Source organism: Telmatherina bonti (assembly GCF_933228915.1).
Source record: "Telmatherina bonti genome assembly, chromosome: 1".
Lineage (NCBI taxonomy): Eukaryota > Metazoa > Chordata > Actinopteri > Atheriniformes > Telmatherinidae > Telmatherina > Telmatherina bonti.
Window position 1 is genome coordinate 24,045,601 of NC_136619.1, and position 23,101 is coordinate 24,068,701.

Consider the following 23,101-nt stretch of genomic DNA (forward strand, 5'->3'; position numbering starts at 1 on the left):
AGAAGGGAAGACACCCATCTGAAGAGAGTAGTTTACAATGTCTAAAAGCTCACACTCAAAGAAACCATAAAAAGTTTTTAAAAGTGATGTGGGAATTGGGTCTAAAAGGCAGGTTGTTGGATTTAGCTGGGAGAAAACTCGACCAAGCATCTGTGCATCAACCAGAACAAAACTCTCCAGTGTTTCCTCAGATAAAAAAAATGCTTAAGATCGATTAAAATCAACATTATGCTGAGATAAAAGATTGGATCTAATAGCATTGATCTTACTTCTGAAGTGGTCTGCAAAGTCCTCACATGCAGCGTCTGATGGCTGCATGGAGGGCTTGTTGCTATCTGTGTTCATTGAAATATCAATGGTTTTAAAAAGAAATTTTTGATTATTTTTGTTATCTGTGATGAGGTTTGAAAAATAGAGTGTTCTTTCCAGTTTGATTTTGTCATTATAAATTTTAAGTTGTTCCTTTAAAATATCCTGATGGATTGCTAGTTTTGTTTTCCTCCATTTCCTCTCTGCTCTCCTGCAGCTTCTCTTTAACTCTTTTATTTCCTCATTTCTCCATGGTGTTCTGAATTTAGTTCTTTTTGTTTTAATTGGAGCTGCTGAGTTAATTGCCGACTTTAATTTGTCGTTAAAATGGTCGACAAAAAAACACATGATGCAGGAAAAATCTGAGCTGGAGTTCTAGATAAAATATTAATAAAATTTGCAGCCACTTCAGAAGTAATATATCGCCTTCTCACAGTCCTCACTGATACCCCTATAATATAGCAAATACCCCTATATCTGGAGGGGTACTTTTCTGTGATTTTCCTTGAGGTAAATCACTACCATTAAGAACTCTGGAATAACCACACAACTTGCAGACAAAGTTTCTTAAAACTACATCAAAGCTTTAGGTCACTTGCGTAACCCCCGGTTCTCTGAGTAGCATGAGTGAGTGTCTCACTATGGGAACTCTCTGGGCGTGACCTCATCAGAAGCATGTGTTACACTCTTCCAGCCAGGATTGGCTGGGGCATGTCTGTCAGTGCCAGGGAGGGCGGAGACCCCTCCCCTATAAAAGAGGCTGGCACTACGCAGGCAGGTTATTCGAAAAGCTCACCTCTTCCTCGCTACGAATAAGCAAGGAGGGTGGCTTGGTGAGACACTCACTCATGCTACTCAGAGAACCGGGGTTATGCAAGTAACCTAAAGTTCTCTTTCATAGCATTCGTTTCGTGTCTCACTATGGGAAAATACTTACTCCCGGATTGCATAACCAGAAGGTCACAGGAGACCCTCGTCCAACAGAATCTCTCACTCGCATCCTGTCAGTGTGGGTGAAACCAGACTGAGTACAGATTGGGCCAGCGGTGGCATTGTGACATCAAGCCTAAAACCACGTGAAAGTGTGAGATGAGGCCCAGCTTGCTGCAGCACAGATCTCTTGAATGGATACTCCCCGGAACAGGGCCCATGAAGTGGTGAGGCCCCTGGTCAAGTGGGCGCGCAAACCCTGTGGGGGCCGCAGAACTGTAGGCTGTAGCGATCGCACCAACAATCCAGTGAGACAGCCGTTGTTTGGGAACCGGTTTCCCCAAATGGGCCCATGACACAAAGAGTTGGTAACTTATTCTAAAAGTTTTAGTTCTTTCCATATAGACACGCAAAGCCCGCACCGGGCAAAGCGTATGTAACCGCTGCTGCTCCTCAGACAAGAAGGGCGGGGAATTGAAGGACACTAAGTCTATTGGAGAACACGACCCCAACACCTTTGGCAAGAAAGCGGGATTGGGGAGCAAGCTCACCCTTTTGTCCCCAGCAGAAAACTTTGTGCATGACGGATGTACTGAGAGTGCATGGATCTCGTCCACACGCTTAGCTGAAGCAAGTGCCAACAATAGGACAGTCTTCAATGTAATTACTTTGAGATCCACCTGATCCAATGGCTCAAAGGTGGACTCGTTAAAGCTTCCAACACCAGAGGAAGGTCCCATGATGGTGCCAGGGGCTTCACAAAAGGCAGCTTGCGCCGAGCCCCCCTCATAAACCGAACCACAAACGGATGCTGACCCACAGTCTTTCCGTCAAAACCAAAGCTGAGATTGCTGCCAAATACACCTTGATGGTTGAAAAAGCTTTCCCCTGATCCACCAGATTCTGGAGGAAAGTTAGGATCACAGCCACAGAGCACTGAAAAGGTATTTCCTGCAAATCAGAGCACCATTTCTCAAAGATAGACCACTTACATCCATAAAGGGACCTTATAGAGGTTGCCCTTGCGTTTGGATTGTCTCAATGACATTTTGAGGAAGTCCAGCAGACCCTAGATTGAACCCTTCACGGGCCAGGCCCATAGATCCAACCTCTCTGGATGAGGGTGAAAAATTTCCCCTGTGCCTGAGAGTGTCAAGAACACAGCCATCAGTTCCAGGTAATTTATATGGGCCGAGTACATGTGTGGGCTCCACGTCCCGTTCACAGTTCTTCCCTCCAGGATGCCCCCCCAACCTGAGAGGGAGGCATCTGTTGTGATCACCTTCCTGCTCTGTATGGTTCCCATGGGCACACCCTGAGTCAGAAAGTCTGCACCCTTCCAAGGGCGCAATGCAGCTGCGCAGGCTGCCGAGACCCGTAACCTGTGTGTGGAGCAAGGGCTCCGCCTCTGAGATGCTACCCAGCGGACACCCCTCATGTGCAGGCGGCCCAACGGGACCACCACCAGCACCGATGCCATCAGCCCAAGCAGCCTCCGACACAGTCTGGGCGATACTAGGTTTCCTCTGTGAAACAGTGCTAGGCAGTCTGTCAGAGATTTTACCCTTTCCGCAGTCAGCCTTTTTCTGGCTTGAACTGAGTCCAGAGACAGACCTATAAAGGAAATGTTCTGAGATGGAAGAACACTCTTCTCCATATTCATCTTGAATCCCAGATCCACCATATGGTCCAATAACCATTTCGTGTGATCTGCCGTTTCCTGGCGAGAGGACGCTGCGATCAACCAGTCGTCTATGTATGTGGCCACTCTGACCCCCCTCCTCCTGAAGGGCATCACTGCAGCTTCGGTGCACTTGACGAACACCCTCGGACTCAGAGAGAGGCCAAACGGGAGCAATTCGTAGCACCTGTTCTGGAACACAAACCTCAGATACTCCCTGTGTGGCGGATATATGGGAATATGAAAATATGCGTCCTTGAGATCGATTGATGTGAACCAATCGTCCTTGCGAAGGAAGCGCAACAGAGCGGCGTGCGTCAGCATCCTGAATTTGTATTTCCTGAGATGCTTGTTTAGAACCCGCAGGTCTAAAATCGCACGCATTCCGCAACCGCGACCGCCCGTGCGCTTAGCTTTTGGCAGCTTTTTCCCATCGTAACGGGACAGGTTAGCCTCAGCCTGCACTTCTGGCCACTGGATATTCAGTTTCGCTGCAGCGCGTTTGCACACGTCATGCAGGTCCAGATCCAAAGCGGCCGACGATGAAGCTCCCTCACCGACCTGACTGACACTCCGGGGCTGTACAGCCAGACTAGGGAGTCTAAAGGTTGGGAAGTCGTCTTCATCCTTGTCGGAGATGAGGAGTTCCGAACTTGCGTCCAAAGCCGCCTCCTCCTCCGCCATGGGGAAGTCCAGCGGACCAGCCGTGAGGCCGTGGTTGACTGGGTCCAGTGGCAACGGGTCAACAGCGTCAAGTAACCCCAGCTTGTTCCAGGTTCTGCATCTGGAGCCAGCGTTGCCATGTGGTTCGCAGATTCTTGGCCAACAGCCACAGAAACCATCACAGGGTCGCCGCCGGACAGGTTCGTCTGACGAGCCAGATGGCGGCGAAGCAACTTGAGGGAGAACCGGCTACAGTGAGAGCACACCTCCAAGGACTCAAGCGCTGCTTGGGCGTGTTTCAAACCTAGGCACACAACACACAGCAGGTGGGTGTCCCAGCTTGAAATTTTATTCCCGCAGGGGCAAATTCTCCTCCGCTTCAGTGGGCACGCTGTTTGTTTCCATACTGATAGCGGGGTAGTTTGGCTGTGGGACTGGGGTGCGGTCGGCAACGACTGCGGTTAGCCTGGTGTGGCTCGGTGAGAGAAGCGTTGCTGCTGCTCTTTTGGTAGCCCGCACAGCGGGAGTATTGCTACTCAGGTTTCACTAACGGTCGCCTGGGAGGTTAGCGTTAGCTCAAGGTTAAGTATTGCTACTTATGCTAGGTGGAGTATTGCTACTCTAGTTAGCTAATGCCAGAGGTATTGCTACTCTTAGCAGTTAGCTGCTCACACCCCTGTTTTGCAACAGACTTGTGAGGTCAAGTTTCCCTCCTCGATGTACTGTACCAGCCCGGAACAAAGCGCCCGGCGGCTGAGTTTGCACCTGTGTCTGTGGACAGTTAAGCTAAGTCCCCAGGCGACAGCTAGTCGAGAGAGATTGGGTAATACTTCTGCTTGTAGCGAGAAGAGGTTTTCGAATAACCTGCCTGCGTAGTGCCAGCCTCTTTAATAGGGAAGGGGTCTCCGCCCTCCCTGGCACTGACAGACATGCCCCAGCCAATCCTGGCTGGAAGAGTGTAATACATGCTTCTGATGAGGTCATGCCCAGAGCGTTCCCATAGTGAGACACGAAACAAATGTTTTGAAAGAGAACCCTTTATACCAGTAAATGTTTGTGTCACTGAAAATTACCTAGTTCCTCTATAAAATTTAAAGAGAATTTTACAGAATTGGCTTAGAAGGAGGTGGCAATACCATCTGAGTCAGCAACAGCTGGAGCTGAAGACTTTAGACTAAATATGAAGTATCTGTGGCTGCAAACTGCAACACTTCTGACAAAAGCTTGCCTCTCATAAATGCTTGGGGCCACATTTGCTGACAAGTTGGTTGCAGAGTTTCACTGTGTGTATAATACAGGCATTGTGTGTAATAAATCATCAGTGAACAGAAAAATGAACATCAGGCTCTTTTGCATCAGGTTCTGTTATCTTATGGGGTAAAAAAGACTGCAGTTTATCTATCAGTGGAGATTTTAAACTATTAAAAAAGAGCAGAGTGGTAAAGGCCAACTGCAAACGTTTGGGCCTGTTAAAAGACTGGACAGAACTGCTTAATGGATTCTCCATTTGTCTCAACTTTATGGCATTCATGTATCTTGTTTAGTGAGCAACACACAAGTGATCAAAAATATCTTTCCATTTCAACCATCTCTCTCAGTGGTTACACATCCACACTTGCATTATAACACAACAGGTATTTTGGCAAGCTGTGCGTACACCAAAATTGTATAAGTATTTGTTCACGATTTGATTGATCGTCACTCCTCATTGTATGTGTGAACTGTTGATTGTGAAGGAGATGAGTCATAGATTCTAGAACTCGCAAAAGAACAGCAAAGTAGCAGCTGCTGCACAATAAATGATTTAACCACTTTGGCTAACTACATCGACAGTTCGATAATGCAAATACTTTAGGATGACTGCTGCAAATAAGGCAAAACTTTGAAATATCCATCCACCATTTAGAGGATGACTTTCTCCCAAAGTTCAATGAGGTCAAGCAGTTGCTTCGCCAAATCCGAGATACAGGATAGGTGCACAGGGAAGCGGCTGTAATTAATCCGCTAAAGCCCAACCTAAGAAAAACTGGGGTGAATTTTTTTTTTTTTTTTAAGTATGAAGTCTTCATTTAACTGAATTTGATTTTTTTTTTTTTTTTTTAACAATTAATTTTTTTCTGTTTTATTTTTACTATTTATCACTATGTGATATGTCAAAATTTTGTAGTAATCTTCTGCTTCCTGGTATCCATTAGGGGGCAGAAGACAAGTATCAGACTGTGTTCAACAGGATTTTATGCAAAGTTTCTACCATAAAATATTTCAAAATATCTCTGAAACTGTATGAATCAGATATGATAAATTTGGTTTTATAAGGCTAAATGTATCATTCGAAAACACTTTGCAATTGGTCTGTTTTCAAGGGGTTTAGTTATCTGTTACTTGACCCAGAAAAGCAGAGCAATACTACCAGAAATTGAGGAGTCGATGTACAGCTGTCCAGCTGTACAGCTGACACACAAGCAAAGTAAGTACCAAACTAGAATTGTGAAGTGTGAATGTGATAATGTGTGTGTAATTACTGAGGTACAATGCAAAAAAAAAAAAAAAAAGCTTAAGATGTCACTGAAGTTACTGAAAAACCTGTTAATTTTTAAGTGGTGAAAACTAAGATGAATTTGTCATGGATTAGTGAGAGGCATGATGTTGTGATAGTTTTAGGGAGCTCTAGTGGCAATTTCAGGGAGCACTTTTAAATTTTTGAACTGCTCATAGAGCATTGGTGCAGCTTATTAAAATTATGGTGTAGATTTTTAATTTCATTATGATATGATTGTTTTGATGTGTTGAAAGCATAGCATATCTTTTCATTAGTAGGAAAAAGTGGTGTGCCAAAGTGTTGCAAAAAAGACAATAAAGTTAGATTGTGATGTACCGGATACTGAAAATGGTAAGTTGTTAGAGCATATTTGGTAAAAGAACTACACATTTTTAAGTGTTGCAAACTAAGAATTTCTTAAGGATTGGCAGCAGGCATGATGTCACAACAGTTGAAGGGCAGATAGATCTGTAGATAGATAGATAGATAGATAGATAGATAGATAGATAGATAGATAGATAGATAGATAGATAGATAGATAGATAGATAGATAGATAGATAGATAGATAGATAGATTAATCTAGATTGTAGATCTACAATCAAGGCTTAAACACTCCTCTGGCCCACACTCTTATTCAACCTCCAGGCCACTAATATTTAGATAAAAAAATTTACCATAGAAGATATCATTTTTTCAAAATTGTCTTTATTTTTCACCTTGAATGAAACACTTTGTCTTCTTTTTGCAAATTTTCTCCACATTGTTTTGGAACCATGTAGACTTTGTCTTACTTCTGCAGTTTTTCAGATTTTGCTCAATGCAGCACAGCTGAAGGCAATAAAGTAAATAAATGAAAAATACTTTATTAGTCCCCAAAGTGAAATTCAATATTGTAGTATATAATAATTAATTTGAGGAGGTCTGTTCCGGAGACTGATGGCTGCTGGCAGGAATGATCTTCTGCATCTTCCAGTCTTGCATCGGACCTGAAGAACCCTCTCACTGAACACACTTTGTTGCTTCTTCACTGTGTTGTGGAAAGAGTGTGAAGAATCCTTCATCATCTTCATCAGCTTGTGCAGCATTCTCCTTTGGACAATCAGATCCAGTGGCTCCAGAGTTACTCCAAGCACAGAACCAGCTTTCTTGATCAGTTTGTTGATTCTCTTCAAGTCTCTGGTTCTGATGCTACTACCCCAGCAGATGCTGCAAAGCTGACTGCACTCTCCACAACAGACTTATAGAAGATATGCAACATCTTGGTGCAGACATTAAAAGATCTCAACTTCCTTAAGAAGTACAGTCTGCTCTGACCTTTCTTGTAGATGTAGTCAGTGTTGAATTTCCAGTCCAGTTTGTTGTCCAGCTGAACTCCAAGATACTTGCATTCCTCTACCACCTCCACCTCCTCTCCCAGGATGGAAACAGTGCTTTGTTTATTATTGTTCCTCCTGAAGTCAACAATCATCTCTTTTGTTTTGCTGGTATTTAATATTAGATGATTGTCACTGCACCATATAACAAACTGACTGACCAGTTCTCTGTACTCTGCTTCTTGTCCATCCCTGATACACCCCACAACTGCAAAGTCATCAAAGTATTTCTGCAGATGACAGGACTCAGAGTTGTACTGGAAGTCTGAGGTGTACAGTGTGAAAAGGAATGGTGAGAGTACAGTTCCTTGAGGTGCACCAGTGCTGCTGACCTCCATCTCAGACACACAACCTTTCAGTCTCACAAACTGTGGTCTGTTTGTAAGGTAGTCATAGATCCAGGTGGTTGTGGAGGTATCCACCTGGAATTTATGGAGCTTCTCACATAACAAAGCAGGCTCAATGGTATTAAAAGCACTTGAGAAATCAAAGAACATGACCCTCAGAGTGCTGCCTGAATGGTCCAGATGAGAGTGTGCTCTCTGGAGCAGGTATATGATGGCATCTTCAACCCCAAGTCCATTACGATATGCAAACTGTAATGGGTCCTGAAAGTTGTTTACTTGCTTGTCTAGGTGAGCCAGTATAAGTCTCTCCAGGACTTTCATGATGTGAGATGTCAGGGCAACTGGTCTGTAGTCACTTGGTTCAGCTAGTTGTGTTTTTTTAGGCACTAGAACAAGGCAGGAGGTTTTCCACAGCACTGGGAGTCTATTTCGTCTCAGACTGGTGTTGAAAAGGTGCTGGAGAATCAGGCATAGTTGTTTTGAGCAGGTCTTGAAAACTCTGGGACTGACACCATCTGGACCTGCAGCCTTGTTCTGGTTCAGTTTCTCAAGTTGCTTCATAACCTGATTGCAGGACACAAACAAGGTGGAGGTCTCAGGATGTCCTGATGTGGAGGGAGATGAAGCTGTGTTCTGGTCCATGACTGAGCTGCAGGGTGACAGATTGGAGGCGTGACAGGAAAGCAGTGGGCTTATGGAGGGTGTGTGGTGAGTTGGGCTGGAGGTAGGGGGTGAACTGAACCTGTTGAAGAATATGTTCAGCTCATTAGCTCTGTCCAGACCTCCATCAGGCTGGTCCCCCTTTAACTTGAAGCCGGTGATCTTCTTCATTCCAGACCACACATCCATCACATTATTCTGCTGGAGCTGACTTTCTAACTTCTTCCCGTAGTCCTCCTTGCACTTCTTAGTTTGTGTTTTAAGTTGTTTTTGTGTTGCCCTCAATAACTCCCTGTCTCCATCCCTGAAGGCTTTCTTTTTGATGTTCAGCAGCTTTTTCAGGTCACTGGTGATCCAGGGTTTATTATTGAGGAAGCACCTCATTGTTATTGTTGGGACGATGCTGTCCACACAGAAGTTTATGTAATCTGTCACACACTCAGTCATGGCGTTGATATCGTCTCTATGAGGTTCACAGAGGACGTTCCAGTCTGTAGCCTCAAAGCCTCCTCTAAGAGCATCTTCAGCTTCAGCAGACCAGATTTTGATAGTCTTTGTGATGACCGGTTGCTGCTGAACAATGGGCTTGTAGGTGGAGGTGAGAAGAACCAGATTATGGTCAGATCTTCCTAAAGGAGGCAGGGCAGAACAACTGTATCCATTATTTGTTGTTTTTTTTTTTTTTTGTTATTTAGGTTTTTATTGAGTGTTTTCAATTTCTCAATCAACAAACCAAACAATGATAACAACAATAAAAAATAAAATGAAATAAAATAAAAGTAATGGCACAATCATGGTATTGTAATCACAGCAAAGTCTTGATTTTTAAGGAATGACATGAAGAAAGTCCATGTTTTGTTAGCTTTGTCCTGGATGTTATGTACCTTAGAAATAAAGATCTCATATGCAGCAGTCTCAGTCATCAGTTTGATCCAATCCTCAATTTTTGGTCTATGAGGACTCTTCCAAATCCGTAGAATCAATCTGAGCGCCACTACAAATGCAGCCACCACAAATCCAAACATTTCCTTTGTAAATGTAGATGGCATAATTGTCTTGTCTCCCAGCAAGCACAACTGTGGCACTGCTGGGATAGGCAAGCCAGTCCATTTTTTCAAATTGCTGATAACCTCCATCCAAAATGGAAAGACCAGAGGACATTCCCAGAAACAATGAAGGTATGTCCCAACATCAGTTCCACATTTCCAACATGTATCACTCTGTACTAGTCCGATTTTAAAAAGCTTTGATGGAGTAAAATAATAGCGATGAATAGTTTTGTAGTGAATAAATCTGCTTCTAGCGTCTCTAGTTGCCCAACCCAAATTTGAAATAATGTTGCTCCACACCTCTTCACTAATTTCAGTATGTAAATCTTTTTGCCATGTTAATCTTAGACCATCACATATTGTGGCTTTACTACTCAAAAGATTTTTATAAAACATTGATGCCGACTGAACATTACCTGGCTTATTCAACCATTCTTGTAATGTACTCTCTGTCCGTAATTGATTTAGGCTAACAACTGAGCCCACACTACTTCTAACCTGCAAGTATTTCCAAAAGTCTCCCTTGTCAGTCAAATTAAACGTTTCTTTTAACATACTAAATGACATAAAGTCATTATCTCTATACAGATGACCTATTTTATGCACCCCTAGTTCAAGCCATTTCCGCCACAAAATAGGAGACTTTCCAATACGCACTAGAGGGTTATTCCAGACAGAAGAGTAAGTCTGTTTATATGGAGAGAGTCCTAACATTTTATGGGCTTTCGCCCATGCCCATTGAGAGTGTTGTAAGATTGGATTCTGTTGTATTGAATTTGTTGATTTTTGAGAAAGAAACTGGATGATATTAAAGGGATGTACAATTTTCTTTTCAATATTAACCCACCTAAAGTTTGAACCCCCTTTCCAATGCTTAGACAATTTATTCATTTCAAATGCAAGATTATACAGCTCCAGGTCTGGGAGGGCCAGGCCTCCACAAGCCTTCAAAGCTGTGAGCTTTCTTACTCCAATTCTCGCTTTCTTACCATTCCACAGAAATTCCTTGATTAGTGAATTGTATTGTTTAAAAAAGGCATTACTTACTGTTATTGGTATCATCATTGATATGTAGTTAAACTGTGGAGCAACCAGCATTTTAATAGTGTTAATTTTACCCCACAAAGTAAGGTTAAGTAATTTCCACTTATCCAAATTTGTTTTCAGTTTTTTTTTTAGCAATGGTTCTATATTTATCAAGATGATGTTAGTCAACTCGGAACACAACTTCACACCAAGGTATTTCATTCCCACAGGCACCCATCTGAACTGGAATGGAGAAAGAAGAGGTTGGAAACATCCCTTTGATATCGGCATGGCTTCTGACTTTTGCCAGTTAATATTATAGCCCGATAGTTTTGAAAAATTTTCAATTGTTGATAAAACCTTTGGAACAGAAGAGGAAGGATCTCTAATAAGAAGCAAAATATCATCAGCATAGAGAAACATTTTGTGCTCTTCCGAACTATGTATAACACCTCCAATATTCTTGTTTATTCTAATTGTGGCTGCCAAGGGCTCAAGGAATAAAATGAATAACAGGGGGCTTAACGGGTCACCCTGCTTTGTCCCGCGCTTCAGGCTAAAAAATGGAGACATGAAACCGTTTGTCAAAACTGCCGCCCTAGGATCTGAGTAGATAACACTCACCCATCGAATTAAGCCCTCTCCAAATCCAAATGCTCTAAGAGTATATTGAAGGAAGCTCCATTCTACTCTATCAAAGGCCTTATGGGCATCCAATGATAAAGCGACAACTGGAGTATGATTATTTTTGTTTAGCCACATAAGGTGCAGAAGACGTCTAATATTATCGGATGATGTTCTACCTTTCACAAACCCTACCTGGTCTGAATGAACCAAGCATGGTAATATTTTTTCCATTCTAAGGGCAATAACTTTAGTCAATATTTTACAGTCTACATTAATCAGGCTCACTGGCCTATAACTACCTGGATCAGTGGAATCCTTTTTTTTTTTCTTTTTTGTAAATAAGAGAGATCAGAGCCTCATTAAATGTATCTGCCATCTTTCCCAATGAAAAGGATTCCTTATAAACTTCTGTTAAAATAGGAGCCAATTTGTCCACAAACTTTTTATATTCTGATGGAAACCCATCTAATCCAGGTGATTTTCTCGTTTTCATTAGAGATATAGCCTTTTTCACCTCTTCCACAGTAATGGGACTATCTAAACCTTCCTGCTGGTCCGTAGTCAGTTTTGGCAGGTTAAATTTTGAAAAAAAATCATCACACTTCTGTTTGTCAAATATTACCTCAGATTCATAAAGTTTCTTGTAAAATTCTAAAAATACTTTATTTATGTCACCAGTGCTGGTCTTGAGTTCACCTGTCTCATCTTTAATAGCAGGGATTGTATAGCTCGCCTCTTTTTTTTTAAGCTGTCTTGCTAATAGCCGTCCTGCTTTTTCTCCACTCTCGTAAAAATTGCTATTAAGTCTAAATAGAGCATATTCAACTTTTTTATTGTATATTTCATTAATCTGCAATTTTAAGTCACAAATATGTTTCAATGTAACATCTGAATATTGTAATAATAGCTTCCTCTCCAGTTCCATTAGTTCACTTTCCAAAGCTAAAATCTTTTTTGACTGTTCTCTTTTTTTATTACTGGCATAAGCAATAATCTTACCCCTAATGTAAGCTTTTGATGCCTCCCAAACTGTGGCAATCCTTTCTTCTGAACCCATGTTAAATTCAAAAAAGTTATCCAACTCGTCTTCCAATAACTTCAAAAAATTAGGGCTTTGAAGCAAAGACACATTGAGTCTCCATCTACCCTTTTTGACAAGGTCTGGCTCCAAAACTACACCAAGGTGCACAGGGGCATGATCAGTTAAGGCTATAGGTCCTATCGTGCAATCAGAAATATTCTCAACCATATTTTTACTTATTAAAAAATAATCGATTCTAGAGTGTGATTTGTGCTTATGTGAATAAAATGTATATTCTCTATCCCTTGGGTTGACAGTCCTCCATATGTCAACTAATCCAAGGTCTTTCATCATTAATTTAATAGCCATTCTATCTTTCGGTTTGTTTCTGGAGAAAGCGGTTTTATCTATTGCTGCATCTAAAACTTGGTTAAAATCACCGGCAGTTATTGTGTTATCACCTGATATGTCTCCCATTATTTTGTTTATTTTATGGAAAAAAATTGCGTCGTCGATATTGGGAGCATAAATATTACATAAATTAATTTTGACTCCATTAATTTCAGCTTCCAAACATATCACTCGGCCTTCAGAATCCTTTTGTTCTTTGATAAAGGAAAAATTTACTTTTTTGTGTACTAAGATAGCCACACCATGCTTCTTACTTGTATATGAGCTGTAAAACACCTGCCCAACCCAATCTCGTCTCAATTTGAGCGCCTCTGAATCTGACAAATGTGTTTCTTGTATGAGAGCTATTTGTGTCCGCTGTGATTTTAAATAAGCTAAACATTTTTTAAGCTTAATAGGATTCTGAAGAGCATTTACATTCCAGGACGTCACCTTTATACAATTAGCCAATATAAATTACATAATATAATAATAGACCTTGCTGCCCATGCAAAAAGTGAATTGTGCCAAAATTTCGGTGCCAGAAAAAACAACAAACAGAAATAACAACTGACATATACAAACAAAAGAACCAATAACTTTGAACATCCCCAAAACTCTCTTTCTAGAGAGAAACCTCCCATAAACACGGCCCATGTGACACACGAGTGGTCGCTCTCAGAGATCTCCTATATCCCTCCATCCCAAACATAACGTAACTCTTCTTTGGTAGCTTTTACCAAGTAATCATAAAATAAAAAATTGGCCCACGGCCACAAAAAGCCATTAATAAAATATAACCATGAAATAAAAACAGCTCGAAAGAGTAGTGTACATATATCACTTACATCTGTATCAAAAATTCACATATTCAAAGGAGAGATATAATAAATTGAACACTTTTGATGCTATTGTTCCTCCTGTGAGTAAACATATAAACGCAAAAAAAAAGATAAAATAAAAGACTACTCACTGTAGACTGTCTGATATGTCCACGTCCAAAATCTCAATGCGAGCAACAAAACTGTGAAGTTTAAGAGTAATTTTGTAATTGCCAGAAAGCCAACTGCTACTACTGCTCCGCTGCCGTGTCCTCCGTTGTTTCCTCTTCATCGTTGTTGTTTAAAAAGGACATGGCTTGGCGATGATCGGTAAACTTCATTCGTTTACCTCTCCATGTGAAGCGTAGCCCGGCTGGATATGCCAGAGTAAAACGCACATCCAACGCATGTAACTTCTGCCGAGCCTCGGTGAACTTCTTCCTCTTTTCCGCTGTTTCCCTGGTCATATCAGGAAAAAATGAAAGCTTACATCCCTTCCAGATGATGTTCTCCTTCCTCTTATACTTCTCCCTCGCGGCTGCCAGGACTCGCTCCCGTTCCAGGTAGCTTAAAAACCTCACGATGATAGGCCTCGGAGCCTTGTGGTCCTCCGGCATCGGTACTGGGGTACGGTGCACGCGCTGTAGCTGCACTGGGTCAAGCTCAACACCAAGCACCTCGGCGATTATGTTGCGCACACATTCCCCCACTTTTCCATCTTCCATCTTCTCTTTCACTCCAATCAAACGTAGATTTTGACGCCTGTCTCTGTTAGCCGCGTCTTCGATAGCCTGGTGAAGTTCCACGCATCTTTTAGTGCTTTTATCTGCAGAGTGGCGGAGCTCTCTGTTGTCATCTTCCAGCTCGGAAATGCGGCGCTCTGCCTCGTTCAGCCGCAATAGGACCCCATCCATATCGCTGCGCAGCTCTGTATTAGCCCTTTTCACTTCACATACATCTGTTTGCAGGGTGGTCAGAAGCTGCCCAACTCTTGCCATTTCTTCCATAGCTTTCTGCAGAGATTGTTGCATTTCACTTAGCACACCGGAGTCCATGGTTTGGCTAGCAGGCCTAAGGTTAGCCGTATCGTTGCTAGCTCCCGTACCTTGCTTAGCTGCTGCCCTAGTCTCCATTATTCGCTTCAAAACAGCTGCTGCACCAACCAAAAATGTTTATGGTCGCTTACTATTGACCGTTTGGTACCAAAGAAACAAATTAAAATAGCGAATTCGAGGGCTTTGATCGGAGCTCTTTTTCAAGCGTCCATCTTCCTCGGTGAACCCACGTGACGACCATTATTTGTATTTGCATAAAATAAGTCCAAGCTGATAAACTGTTGGAATGTTGGTAGAGTTGCAGAGAGGGAGACGTTGTTGAAGTCTCCGGAGATCGCCATGAAGGAGTTTGGATGCTGTGTTTGTAGCCGAGCAACAACGGAGCTGATGATGTCACAGGCTGTGTCTGGTGCAGTACCAGGTATTATATAAACCGCTACCAGAATAACAAAGGTAAACTCTCTGGGTAAATAATATGGACAGAGGCTCACAGCTAACAGTTCAATGTCCATTGTGCATATCTTCTCCTTGACAGTAACATGTCCAGGATGACACCAACTCAGGTTAACCAGCACTGCGATTCCACCACCCTTTAGCTTTCCACTGTATTGTCTACTGCGGTCTGCATGGACCATTTTAAAGGTGGAGTATGTAAGATTTTCAATATTTTCAAAATAAATTAACTAATAAAATAACTACAATCATAATTAGATAGTTTTTTGAACATGTAGGGTCCAGTCTGTCCATATTTGATGCGTTATCAAATTACAAGTTTAATTAATGACAAATGACAAAAAGCACATTTTTTTTAACTGGTAGGCAAACAATTAAGAAGGGTCTTTGTCATTAATTAAACTTATAATTTAATAACACATCAAATATGGACATTTGCTGGTTTTAACAGCACAGATCAGAGTTAGATATAGGAGCATCTCTGTTTGTACATGGCTGTCGTGAGACCCTACCACAAAGGCACAGACTGAAAGTAGTCAGTGTTATTTGGCTGCAATGTATAGGACACTGGAAACTGGTGCAAACAGCAAGAGAATCCGCAAGGCATGTTGGAAAGCTCCACCCACCAATGCCTAAAAGGGCTACTACTGAGCTGACTTGATATAACAGGGTTACCCTCTTTTCTTTTTAAATAAGTTGCAAAAGTCTTTGCAGATACTAACAGTAACAAACAGACTCTTCTGCAGCTCCCAACTGGGAAAAATTAGCGCAATCATGCAACTTGACACAGTGTGAATGGAGGCAGCTTCAATAAAACATGTAATACCACCCTGAAATTATTTGAAACTGGCTAGTTTCAAACTAGCACAGACAAAGACATGTAGGAACTTCTCCATGTGTACATGGCTGTTATGAGACACTTCCACAAAGATACAGACAGAAGATTGTGTCACTATTAATAGGTGCTGATGAAGAACTTTGCAGCTCATTATGCAAAAACTGGCCAATGGCTGAGAAGATTTTTTTTCAGTGTCCAATCCGCATTTGGTTTGAAGGCTTGTCATCCAATCACAAGCTATTAATGATTATCAATTTATAATATGATGCCTTTGTTAATCCATGACGGGTTTGTATAAGACTATATTTTTGGAACTTTGATGCAAATAAAGTTGTTTTTTTTTTTTTTTTTTTTTAAAAGAGTGTGTCTGCAACTACAGCTGCCAACCAGTGTCAAAATGCAGAAGTGAACTCTGAACTCAGAGCAGCCCACTAGTGCATGAACTGACTTAAAAACAATTTTAACTTAAAAGATGCATAGAAGTATGAGGGTGGTGACATATGACAACGTTTGAAACCAACGTTTCCATTTACGTATGTAAGGGAACATGAATGGGCATTAACTCCTGATTGACTACCAAGCAAAATAAACATGCTCGGCATGCTGGAGCCTCTAGTTACTGACTGAGGATATTTTAAAAAAGAAAACAAAAAATATTCTATTCACCTTGTAGGTAAAGAATAAAACATGTCAAGTTCACTCACCAGAATGTCTTCCACTTTTGATTGGACAGATTTGCTGCAAAATACAGACAAAGTATAAATTAGTATGACGCTGGTGTAATATGAGCTCTTGTGTCTAAACAGTATTTATTTATAAAGCAGAGGAATGTTTGGCATGAGATGACCCTCCCTTCAGCATCTCTCAGGTCATGTATCCCACCAGCAAGACCACATGTCATGTGTAATAGAAAAGACACAGGCTTTGTGCATGCATTGTTTAGGACAGATTTTCCATCAGTTAAGGAACCAGATATTTAGTCAGTGTTTCAACCCACTTGCATCTAAAAAGTAATATACTTTTACCCTTTTGTTGAACTTATGTATGGTACCAGGGTCATCTAATAAATAAGGCAAATTTTTTGGTATAAGGACTTCTAATACAGATAGAAACTTAATTTTTTTTTTTTTTTTTAAATTTTCAACGTCGTCTCCCAGCACTGTTACACACTTTTCCCATCTGTGCACAAGCTTCCGTAGTCCCTCAGTGTTAAAAATCTTTGGACTGATGTCTCAGCCAGTCGCTCACAACACTTTTGACTTCATCACCACTTTCAAACTTTGTGCCTCTCGTGAACGCTTTCAAGGGACCAAACAGGTGAAAGTCTGAAGGAAAAGGTCTGGGCTGTAAGGGGAATGAGGGAGCAGTTCCCAGCCCAGCTCATTGATAGTCAGCACCCTTTAGGCTGCTGTGTGGGGCCTTATGTTGGACCTACTGACCTTAGAGTAGCCAAGGTCATCGTGGACAATTTTGTGTGTTGTTCCAACAGAAAAGTAGTTGCAATGTCATACACTGCCACCCTTCTGTCAGACTGAATGAGGTCCTTGACTGATTCGATCAACGCATGAGACCTCACTTCTGTAGGCCTCCCAGGCCTGTCTTCTTCTCAACACTGCTCCGTCCATCTTTGAAATTCATGTTGATGAATGTTTTATCCATTATGTTTGGCATTATCTGTATTATATAACCTACACATGAAAAGTTAAGAGGTATAGAGCAAAATAGGAACTGGCTGAAAACATTCAGAGAATAAGAATGAACGACAACAACGCTGATAAAACAGACTGCATGCTCCTTTTCAAAAGCTTTCATTTAGATTTAAGTAGTAATGGAGATGAATAAATGACTTGAATGAATGAAGGTTTCATCTGTAATCCACTGACATGCCAGCCTGCCAAAGACTCTTGCTTGACGACACTGGTAGGTCAGAATTAGATGCTTTAAGCCATGACAAGAACGGTTCACTTTAATTCGCTGTTACCAGGGGGCCGAGGATTTCCTGGTGTTGAAACCTCGTCATTAAGCTGTTTGTGAGGCAGTATTGGCAGGTGAACTGAATTATACCTGATGTAACTTTTTGCAAGGATTTAGATCAGAAAATAAAGAACTGATGCAACAAATTGTTCAAACCAAATCACAGTTGAATGCAGGCGTAGTTCATGCTGTGGTCTAAAACCTTGAATGAAAAGAAGCAGTAAATGCTGCCATAGCAGCACGGCACTGCTGACCAACACTTCATATGAAGAAAGGCGCAAATGAATGTACTGACCTTGATTACAACTGCCATGCAGCAAACAGGAAGTCTCTAAGAAATGTAGACAAATCTATATTTTCATGTTCTGGTCTTCTTAAGAAGTTAACATTTAATAAGCAAAACCAACAATCAATTTCCTGAAACATTATTGATAAGGTGGTACATGCCTAGTGACGTGGTATTTCCTGCAGTCATCTGCACTATGATCTGCTCTGGTCACAGAGCCTTTTGGCATTTTAAGACTGCTTGATATTTAAATGATAGCTCTTGGGTTTAGTCAGAAATAAAAGGTCAGATAATGGCTTTGAACAACTGTAAACACAGATGCAGCACACACTTGTAGTCAAAGGCAGAAGGTGATTTGTCATATGAACCATACAGCAGTTCCACTCTCACACAAGCGGTGCATTATAATTAGCTTCTAATTAGACACAATTAACTTCTTACACAAACCTTTGTAATACTAAAATCGACTTTGCTTTACTTTATTATACTTATGCACAAGTCTTTGAGTCAGCATTCTTGAATTTTTGTAAAAAGCAACATATGCTAGTTGTAGGAGCCTAAATACATTTTTTGTTAATTAAGAATTTAAGTTAGGAATGTCAAGAATTTGTATTTATTTTCAACATATTTAACATTTCATCTTATTTAAAACTATTATAACTTGATTATGATTTGTTAAATTAATGTAAGAATGGCTTGTAGTTTAGAAGAGGATGCTGTGACTCCACGATGTTTTGCATATAAGATTGGCTCGGCACCAGAGCAGACAGTCAGGCAAGTGTGGAGGAGAGCCACACAGTTTTTTTTTTACCTCTCAATATCTTTAATTTCTTGTAAATATTATTTTTTTAATTTTGTTTTTTAATACTTTGGAGAACTGCTGAACAAATTATTGTCAAAGTTTCAAGTAAACTATTCAGCTGAATCCTGTGGATACTTTGGAGTTTTTTTTTTTTGCTTTTTGTGTGGATTACGAGTGATTGGAGTGCCAAACTAAGGCTTTATTAAGAAAACTACAACAGTCAAAAAACTCGCTCTTCAAGGAATAAAAATTGTGGAATAGCCTGACAAACTCAGAAAAGGGTGGAATTAAACCAAGTAAAAAGACGGAACTCTGCTGGATGTTAATTCAAAGCAGTCTACGGAGGACAGAAAGACCGAAATATGCAAGTAAATAATAAGGATAATTTTTCTATTGAAGGACGAAGTGAAACACATTTTTGGGTGTTAAACTGCTTGGTGTTTTGACATTTTTGTGGATAAAATGTGAAACTTTTGCTTGTCATGGGGGAGCAGGACATTGGAAAACATACAGAAAAAATGACTGCGAAGGCCCTAGAAGAACGCATAAATGAACAAATCCAACCAAGCTATCACAGTTAACTAGCTTAATGAATCATATTGAACAATTAATGGAAGATGATGAAAATGTTGACACTGTTGAAAATAAGCCTCGTGTTGACTTCAATGGCTTCCATCAGTAGTTTTCGGACGTAAATTCAGATTTGGAGAAATTAATGAGTGAGGAGGAATTTGTAGCTAATCAAAGGAGCTGGTTTGATCCGAAGAATAAGGTAATAAATTATTTCTTCTGGAAGAGTGAGAAATGGATGTAGGATGTATTGGAATGTGCTGTTCAGGCTTAAGAATATGATAAACAGGTATCACCTGCAGATTCAAGGTCTGCCTCTTCAAAGTTGACTGTCAAACGTCACAGCAGGTCTGCGGTGTGGGAGCACAGTCTCAATATCGTCTCCAGTCAGATTAAAGGTAGAAATAGAGCGGGCATCGTTAAAGGCTAAGGCAGCAGCTTTACAGGAAAAGTTAGCCATTGAGCAGGAAGAGGCAGAGTTTGAAGCCCAGTAAAAGAAAATAGAGGCTGCAATAAAGGCTAGAAAGGAAATGCATGCAATGCAGACTGCCCTTGATGAATCTGATGCAAAGATGGAAGTTTTGCAAAAATACAAGTACGCTCAAGAAGTGAATGGTATCATTGCAACTGAAGGTGGACAATCAGGCACAAAACATACTATTCAACAAGCATTTGGGCTGCATGATTCTGGATAAAATGAGAATCACGATTTTTTTACTTGGAATTGAGATCACGATTCTCTCACGATTTTTTTCCACTATAAATATTTATTGCACGTATTACCAGCACATCAACTTTGCAAACAGTTGACACTGAACATAAACAAAGTAAATATCTCTCTTGTCTTCTATTACACATAACCTTTGAATAATTTTAATAGTAACATTTTTGAACAATATTTTTTCTGTGCATAAGGTGATGAGTGGTAGGTATGTTTCTTAAAATATAAACAACAAGAGGGCTGGACATGAAGCTAGAAATTTCACACAGCGGTCCTTTGGTTAAATATGATATTCTGACATTTAACAATGGAGGACAAAAGTGATTTAAGCAATGTGGGTCTAAAGGTATTCAAAACATACTTTTTTAAAAAAGTGATAGCCTATTTCAAAGGCAAAATTTAAAAAAAACTTTAAAAAAAACAACAGAAAAGAGTTTATTCATAGTACTAAACCTATCTAGGGTGGTTTTGACTCGTCTTTTGTTTCTCCCAGATTATTCCTCTCTCCTACGACGTCCATTACATTACACACTAATGGCCAATTTAAACTGGACATTAACAATCTAAATGGACCAAATAGAGACAACAGAAATTATGCTAGTTTACATCCCACTCTGTAAGCCAGGGTGGGATCAGCGGTGGATTTGCACATGCACTATTCATTTTGACTGTACTGGTGCAGGTGTCCTCTCTGCTCCTCTGAGGAGCAGCCGGAGCCGACTGTGAGACTGGCTGGCTGTGAGTGCTTTAGGACGGGGAGGGGGTCCCGCTGCTTGTTCGTGACAGTAACTGCTAAAGAATATGTGCTTTCAAGTCAGTCACCAAAACACCAGAAACGTCTCCAATAACTCCAGTAAAAGTTGCTAGATTTGTCGCTAGTCGCTTTTAACAAAAAAAAGTCGCCAAGGGGGTTTGGAAAGTCACCACATTTCGCAAGAAAGTCGCCAAGTTTTTTCCTACCAGCCGGCATCTGCGTCATGTAGTATACAGATCCACCATTGTCATTTGTTGAGGGAGAAAGAGGGAGCGCTTGTTTTGATACAGGTCATGTCCCAGTTCGAAATGCGGTACATTCGTGGTCTTTTTTTTTTAAAATTTGTCATCATTTGAAAATGAGATCGTATACAAGTATGAATCGAGATCGCGATTCTTTAACGATTAATTGTGCAGCCCTATGGATGACTGTCTTAAGTCATCTGTTGATGAAGATAGAGCTATCAACCTATGTACTGGATTGAAGGACATGCTGGCAAAGGGTAGATTTTGACAGACAAAGTGGTCAAGTAACAGCAGGAAGTTTCTCAACTCTATTCCGGAGAAGGAAAGAGCACAAGGGTTTCAGAATTTGGATTTAGACGAAGACATCTCACCAGTGGAAAGAGCACTGGGTATCCAGTGGAGTGCCAAGTTGGTTCAGTTCAGGTTCAAGATCAACCTCAAAGATTGACCACATACAAGGAGAGGCCTGCTTTCCCTCCTAAGTTCCATCTTTGACCCATTGAGCTTTTTCGCTCCAGTAATACTCCCTGCAAAAAAACCTGCAGGTTTTATGTTGACAGAAGTATAGCTGGGATGATGCACTGCCAGACAGTGTTGTTAAAAGCTGGCAAAAGTGGATCTCAAGTCTGCCAGAGCTTGAGAAGTTTGAGCTGACAAATGCTTCAAGTCGAAGCAGTTTGGTACACTAGTCTATGCCCAGCTTCATCACTTTGCGGGCGCAAGCTAAGATGCTTATGGAACAACAAGCTACTTGCTACTGCACTCTGCAGCTGGTGAAACTCAATCAATCTTGGTTATGGAAAAAATGAGGGTCACTCCTTTAAAGTCTCCAACCACCCTACGAATGGAACTGACTACAGCTACAGTTGCTGTAAAAATGGACAAGCTTCTGACAAAGGAACTTGAGCTGGAGCTCCATGAATCAGTGTTTTGGAGATATAGCACAGCTGTGTTACGGTATCTGAAGAGTGGGAGTGCCAGATTCAAGACATTTGTTGCTCACAGAGTCTCGTCAATTCTGGAGCACTCTGAGACATCACAATAGAGATACATCAGTAGCGCTCTGAATCCAGCTGATCGTGTCTCACAAGGACAGACAGTTGAAACATTTTTGAGAAACAAGAGCTGGTTGTTAAGACCAAGTTTCTTGCTTGATTCACAAGACCAGTCACAAATCCAGATCCTGTGATGCTGGATATCAACAATCCAGACATCAAAAGGGGGGCTCAGGTTTATGTCATCCAGTCACATGAGCCCAAATATTCCATGGATTACTTGATGAGCCACTACTCTTCCTAGACAAAGTTGAAACGTGATGTTGCCTGGTTTCTGAAACTGAAAGATTTGCTCAAAGAACTGACAGCAAAAAGAAAGGAACTGAAGATGTTAGGAGAAGAAGATTGAATGATTGAGTTCAAGAGAACTTTCAAAGTAAAGAACCTAATATGCCAAAACTTGACAGAAGCAAAAATGGAAATTGTGAAATACTGTCCAAGGCAAAGTTTCAAGGAAGACTTGGCTATACTAAAGGATTGTTGGATGGTAAAGAAAAGTAGCTCACTCTATAAGTTGAATCCAGTGCTCCAAGATGGTGTCATAAGAGTTGCTGGAAGGCTAAGCCGTGCTGCAATACTTCACTATTCCAAACAGCCAGCCATCTTGCCTAAAGAGTTGCATATCACTAAGCTTGTGCTGGGACACATCCATGAATCTACAGTTCACGCTGGAAGGAATCACATGCTAGCTCAACTACGTCAAAGATTCTGTCCCTGGAGCCAATGAAGTCATCAGAAAGTTCCTGCCTAAATGTGTCATCTGTAAAAGACAACATGGAACTGCTGCCAAGCAACTTGCGGCAGATCTTCCAAAATGCCTGCCCGATGATCCTCTATTCACAAGAGCTAGGATTGATTATTTTGGCCCTTTTCAGGTTAAAAGAGGGAGAGGACAAGTAAAGAAATATGAC

The 23,101-nt window shown here is 41.1% G+C and overlaps 1 protein-coding gene across 1 annotated transcript in view; it reads right to left on the reverse strand.

The window, feature by feature from the left end:
• LOC306773001 (DNA-binding protein RFX7-like) overlaps window positions 1-23,101 on the reverse strand; it is a 43,133-nt gene that overhangs the window by 17,009 nt on the left and 3,023 nt on the right. Inside the window, 1 exon segment of the mRNA XM_079262687.1 lies at window positions 16,488-16,521. Coding sequence (XP_079118813.1) covers window positions 16,488-16,521 — 34 coding nt within the window.